General features: G+C 30.3%; 1 protein-coding gene across 1 annotated transcript; it reads left to right on the top strand.

The window, feature by feature from the left end:
* Positions 1-1150: 1150 nt before the first annotated feature.
* On the top strand, positions 1151-2427 carry LOC116026821 (protein BRANCHLESS TRICHOME-like). Its single transcript, XM_031268229.1, has one exon. It carries the CDS (start codon positions 1240-1242, stop codon positions 2164-2166), a length of 927 nt encoding a protein of 308 aa, XP_031124089.1. The 5' UTR covers positions 1151-1239; the 3' UTR covers positions 2167-2427.
* The last annotated feature ends 4637 nt before the right edge of the window (positions 2428-7064 follow it).

The raw sequence follows: 7064 nt of genomic DNA, 5'->3' as shown, positions 1-7064 counted from the left end.
CTATTATTATTATGTTAAAACGATTTTCTTTTAGGTTATATTTTCTAAAGAGTTACTTTTAGTAATTGCGTATTAACTCCATCAAGTTTTGTTTAGTGTTACTTTGAACAATCTTAAGTTGAACTTAATGTGAGCTTGGACCCTTTAGCTTAAAGTTGGGCGATTGGGCCATGTCGAGTCAGTATGTTGTTAGGTTGTGCTAGTACTATTAATATCGAGCTAACAGGATTACAAGGCGAGTCTTAAATTTCACCACTTTGGTATGTCTTTGAAGTATTTGGTAATTAAATGTTAGCTGATAGTTAATATCTGATTATGTTGGCGAATAATTGATAGTTGGTAGAAAAATATTTGATAAATTAATTGTTTACAAACTGCATGTAATATTTAAAATGAATTTAGAGGGCATGAATATATTACTTTATTTATTGAATTCTCCTTAAATTATTTTTAGTTTTAAGTATAAATTTTAAAATAATAATTTATTTTAATAATTATTATTGTTATTTTCACCGTTGTTATTTATTATTTTAACAATTATTTTTTTTATTAAAAAAATAATTCAATCTTAAAGATATAAATTTAAAATAAATTATGAATAAACAGAAACACCACAAAAATTAAAGCTAAATTAGACGTTTAAAAAGAAAATGTAATCAACTAATGTCAAAATGCTATTTCAACTAACTTTTTTCATTTTTAGATTATTGACATCCATAAGCTTAAAAGTTGTTTATCAGTTACACACCCAAATTTAGTCAAATAAATCAAAATTTAACTGATAGTTGTTCTACAAACACCCTCTTAGCATGAAAATCGTACCCTACTCCTCCCTTATTGCGGGATAGTGTAGACTTAACCCGTTTTAACAATTCTAAATTGTGTCCTAATAGTTCTACAATCATCTTATATATGACTAGTTTAACTACTTGGAATATATAAATTATAAAATGCAATATAACTATGGTTTTAGCCTATTAATTGAGACAAAACACGGTTGAACTTTAGAACTGTGTATTAGTCCAACAGTCCCAACCATGTTACTTCCTTGGCATGATTAATCCATTAAATTCCAAACATTATTTATAGAAAGCAGGTAGGCCACACTCCAACTAGAAAACTGGAAAGCAAAAGTGATGAAAAAGAAAACTAAAGCCGCATGCCAAACAAAAGTCACGCATCACACATATACAAAGCACAACTGGATAGGATAGGCACAACAAATTAAACACCCTGATAATGCAAGAGGGGCTGATGACCACGATGATCAGAGCCCAAGAACCCATCTCCAATATTTCTTCTCATCATCCCACCTGGAAACTGTACGAGAATCCCTTTTACATCAATCCCCACAACAACAACAACAATAATAATCATAGTTCCCCTGTCATCAAACCCCAAAACAACCAAATTCATCGTCTACATCTCCCCATCTCTGCGCGCAAAATCGCGGCATCTTTCTGGGATTTAACGTTTGTAAAATCTTCTTACATGGTATCAGAGCTTGAGGCGGCCCGGGCCCAGATCCTGGAGCTGAAGGCCGAGCTAGAACTCGAGCGCAAGAGCCGCAAGAAAGTGGAGTCCACGAACAAGAAGTTGGCCCAAGAGCTCTCCGAGGAGAGGAAACACAAGGACACAATGCAGAGGATGTTAAACCGCCTCGCCACCGAGGCGTCATCGGAAAAGGCTCAGATCAAGCAGGTGAAGAAGGAGATGGAGGAAGAGCGAAAGATGCTCCGCGTGGCGGAGGTTTTAAGGGAAGAGAGAGTTCAAATGAAGCTCTCAGAGGCCAAGTTTTTGTTCGAGGAAAAAATGATGGAACTGGAGAATCTCCACCTCGAAAAACCTCCAAAATCTCCCGACAAGACTCGAGACAACAACGTTAGCCGCACACAAAACATTCCAACATCCTCTGTTTCCTGTTCTTCTAACCAGAACAGAGCAGTGGTGATCAATAATAATCCAAGAAAAGCTTCTCCTGAGCCAGAAAACCCACACATCAAAAGAGGGATCAAAGGATTCGTGGAGTTTCCGAAGGTGGTTAAAGCAATCGGATCAAAAAGCAGGCAGTTGAGCACAAAGTTGGAGTGTCAGAAAGCACAGTTAAGGTTGCTTCTCAAACAGAAAAATCCTGTTCGATCCAACATTGACCTTCTCACAACCTAATTATAAGTTTGCTGCAGGTTTTAGTCTATGCACTTTTTGATCGGTTGATGTTTTGCTGTTTCAAGTTTTACAGTGTTTTCTTAGGGAATCATCATACAGTGTTTGCCTTAGTATACATATTTTTGTGATTGTAATTGATGTAAAATAGGCATGTTATATGAGGTTTGTTACTGGGAACCTTTCAGTTTCTTATGAATTTCATGTTGGTTTATGTATTAAAATGTGATAAATAGAATAAAAGAATTTATATAGTATTATAAAGTGTCTCCATATGGTGCTTTTAATTTTTCTTTTTCTAATTTTTTTTGTTCTAGCTAAGGTGGTCCAATTTCTCTTACATGTTAGGCCAAATCATTGACATATTTGGGAGAAGTATATGTGGAAATGTATTCAATTAGTACCAAATTAAATTGAAACCCTTATTATGTAACATTTAAACTCAATTAATACACTATTTGAGTATTTGTCACATCTAAGTAGTTCGATGGAGGTTTTTTTAATTAAAGGATTCTATTGTATTTTTCGCTGATTTATGGGTTTTGTTTGATACTTTTTCCTAACAAATAAGATATAAGGAGGGAAAATGTAAATCCCGATCCCCTACTCTAATACTACAAAATATTTTGAGTACTACTTTCTCAACCTACTGAAGCACAAACCCCTTTCATATGTGAGTGTAATCGGGTGCCACTAAACCAGAAGGTATTAGCAATACAAGATGTTTTTGATCCCACACATTCCAAAAAGGGAAAAAAAATTTAATGTAAAAATCATTGAAAAAATGTCAAGATGTCATTTGTACCTGATACAATTCCAAAGTGAATAAGAAAGACTTTGCATTTGTACAAAATACTGCAATAACCTATCAACATTTTTTAAACTTGTTTTCGGTTTAAGCGACACTGGTATTGATTGGCACCATAGACTTTTCCATAACTTAATTTGATGCAACTTAACAATAGATGAGAATAATTATACCGAGTTTTTTAGATAGCATAAATAGCCGACTTAAATTAGACGTCGTTGACACAAAACCACGTTGATAGAAAAAAAAAAAAAAAGATTAGTCTTTATTATTTTGCGTTTCTTTATGTGTGTATTGCAAAATTCATATTTTAGTAAAAAAGAATTTGATTTGTTAAATTAAGTTGATGTGTTGATTTTAATTTAATAAAAATAAATAGTATTAAATAAGAATACAGCTTGGAGGGGGACAAAATGAAGGTTGGCGGATAAGAAAAGATTAATTTAAAAAATAATAATAATAATAATAAAGTTAGGCCAAACTGGGTATGCAACACTTATTGGATCAATGAGGAAGCAATCTCATCTCACAGGAAGTAATAATGCTTCCACTTCACTATTGTTGGCCCATTATGACAGTGACGATGATGAAAATGATGATACATATAATATATGCTTCTCTTTTAATTTTATGAAGCTATGATTTCTACAACAATGATCCGCACATAATATTACACAATCAAAAGTTGAATCGTGTCAAATGAATAGATCATGCTTTTTCCTCTTTTTTTTTTTAATCAACAAACTTGATTTTACAACTCACGCTCTCAAATTATATATATATATATATATATATATATATATATATATATATATATATAGAGTCAGGTTTAGGTGCGGCCGTGCGGTTCACACCACTCAATGTTAAGAAACACACCACACAAATATGCAATGTGGTGTGTTTCTTAATTAACATTGTGGTGTGTTTCATTGTGGTGTGTTTCTTAACATTGAGTGGTGTATTTCGTAACATTGAGTGGTGTGTGACGGCACGGCCACACCTGAACCAAAGTATATATATATATATATATATATATATATATATATATATATATATATATATATATATATATATATATATATATATATATATATATAATAGCAATTATGTAATTACGATGGTTCACTTAAAAATGATCGATAATGCATTCAGAAATAACTGACAGTGTACTTAAGGTCTATAATAGTGTTATCTACAAATGCACTATTAAGCGTTTTCAAATACACTTTTGTAATTAGGGAATTGTCACCATCCATCCACACACACGCACACACACATATATGTATATATATTAATTTTTAACCTTTAATAATCTTAGATGGACATATAAGATTTGTCCGCACATTCTCACTGGGTGTGTGTATAAGGGTGGATAAAATGAGAACATAGTCATCTTGTAAAAAGTGATGATTAATCTCAATTGTCGGTTCGTCAATGGTTAAGGATTTTAATATAAAAATATGTAGTCAATTTTATAATTATTGAAAACATTTAAGTTTTCAATATTTGTAAAAGAAACCCTGCCTTTTTATTTCACTTATTTCCCCAATCCTTAACATTTGATCTACTCAGATAAATTGATCATATCGGTCCTTATCTTTTTTTATGTGTGAACAACCGAATCCACTTTGATCCAGTCCAAATTAATTCAACATCTACGAATCAATAATAATTTTTTTAAAAAAAATTTAACAAAAAGAAAAATCAGGTAATCATATCCTTGGATTCATGGCTCATCAAGGAAGACACCAAGTTGAAGATGCCATGGCCTAGCGTCTTTGTCTTCATGGTATGGTGTCTTAGTCAAGGCCTCAGACACCATGGCCGAGTGTCATTACAAATAAGGAAGAAGACATCGAGTTATATGTTTTTTTGATAATGATAGAAATCACAATCGCAATTTGAATATGTATATCAATAGGGTCGGTCCAAACATTTTAGAAGCCTGAGCAAAATTTAAAAAAAATAAAAATAGATCCTTATATAAAAAATTAAAATTAAAATTTAATATAATATTTAAAAGTAATAATATCAAATAACATGAAATACAATTAGAAAATTTTCAACATTTTTTAAATACAAAAGAAATCATGACAAAAAATTTCTACGTGTTTTACTCGATGCAAAATCATCGATAATTGCATTAAAATTAACATTCTCTAACATTTTCTTTCTCAATACACAAAATCACCAAACCATTCCGTCTTTCTTGAGACATTGAAAATTTTTGCATCAGTGCAGTAGATAAATCTCGTTCTAACATTAAATAAGAATATTCAAAATATATTAATCAGAACTTTATACGTCGTATTTAATTAATTGACTAATTATAAAAATAGGCAAAAACTTGTATGAGACCGTCTCACCATGAGACGGGTCGGGTCGGGTCGGGACAAGGTGCAAATGTAACACTTATATGCACAAATGTCATACTAATCAGGAATAAAAAATTTGTTACTTATAAGGGTAAATGTAATACTTTTAAGGGAAATACAATACTTTTACATTTTGATTTAAAAGTATTAATTTTTTCCTAAAAAGTATTATATTTGCCCTTATAAGTAAGTGACACTTGTCAACATTACTTATTATAAAAAATGTATTACTTTTTCTCTTATAAGTAGCAAAAATTGTATTCTTGATTAGTATTATATTTGAGCATATAAGTATGACATTTGCATGGTGCTTTGACCCGACCCGACCCGTCTCACAAATAAGGATCCGTGAGGCGGTCTCACACAAGTGTGACCCATAAAAGTATATTTCCAAAACTATATAGTCAAATGAAATGTAGGTCGGATTCAAGATTATTACTTTAAGAAAGCACAATTTAAGTCACAAACTAGAAGGTTACCCAAAGGATGTCCGGTGTCGTCATTTTCGTTTGTAGGTGTAATTCTCAAAATATTTAATCTAATAATGCAATACCACTATTTCACCAATAATGTATAAAACAAATTATATACATGTAAGTCAATGACCTTGTCATCTAGTAGCAAAAAGTGACTCTCCCAAATGAGAAAATAGTTATGAACAAATAGTACATACATTGTAACAGAGTCAGTAATATTAAAAGAAAAAAAAAAGGAATTATATACGAGTAAATAAAGTTAGAGTTTTTTTTTTAAATGTTAATATAATCAGTAATAATAATAACATATACTTTATACTTATTTTCTTATATATTTACAATTATTCTTCTAGATTTACATTATTCCATTGCATTTTTATCATTGTTAACTAAATATTTCTAATAATTTATATTCCTTCCGTCTCATTTTATGTATTGAGTTGGATAAATGCATAATTTTTTGGTTATCCATCCAAACATTTTGAAAATGCTCTAACATATTGTAATCACAATTAAATCATCATATTTAAATTGAATCAAATCATAATGCCAAAATATGTTATAATGATACTCATAATTATACTCAGATCAAATTATAATTCAAAATATCCATTGATAATGATAATCATCTTCCAAGATTATTATGACAAATAATATATTTAAAAAGTAAGGAAAAATTAAATCAACCAAATAATATAGAAGATCAACTTTAATTAACAAAGATCTGGGATAACGGATTTGAAGCAATGAAAAAAGTTTATTCTTTTCTGAAGCAATGAAAAAAGGGTAAGATTTTAAGCAATAAAAACATTATTGAATATTGCCCCTTTTTTGTGTTATAAAAGTTATGCTGAAAATATTATACATTATATTTTTGTTGGATGAAAAAATTCTCTTGCATTTTATTAAAAAGGTTAAAATATCAATTTGATCCATATATTTTTGTCTATTCGAATTTATTATCTTATTTTATTTTTGGTTCAATTTTAATCTATCTTATATAATTATTTTCATTCAATTTGCTCAATTGTAAGCAATAACTAAATTCCACTTTATACATTTGATCCACCACATGACCACATGAAATGCCGCAATTTATTGTGTGGACCATGGCCACACAATTCTGTGTAGACCATAACAAAAAGTACATTTTAATATACTTAAAGTACATTATTCGTGTATTGAATGTACATTATACAAAATAATGTATTTTCAGTACTCAAATAATGCAGTGTCTCTGAA

The sequence above is a fragment of the Ipomoea triloba genome, chromosome 8 (assembly GCF_003576645.1).
Source record: "Ipomoea triloba cultivar NCNSP0323 chromosome 8, ASM357664v1".
Classification (NCBI taxonomy): domain Eukaryota; kingdom Viridiplantae; phylum Streptophyta; class Magnoliopsida; order Solanales; family Convolvulaceae; genus Ipomoea; species Ipomoea triloba.
The sequence above is the reverse complement of the archived record's forward strand: the minus strand, read 5'-3'. Positions and strand labels throughout refer to the sequence as shown.

What these genes read in the sequence shown, in the direction of transcription:
- LOC116026821 (XM_031268229.1), top strand. Translation starts at nt 1,240, where the DNA reads ATGCAAGAGGGGCTGATGACCACGATGATCAGAGCCCAAGAACCCATC.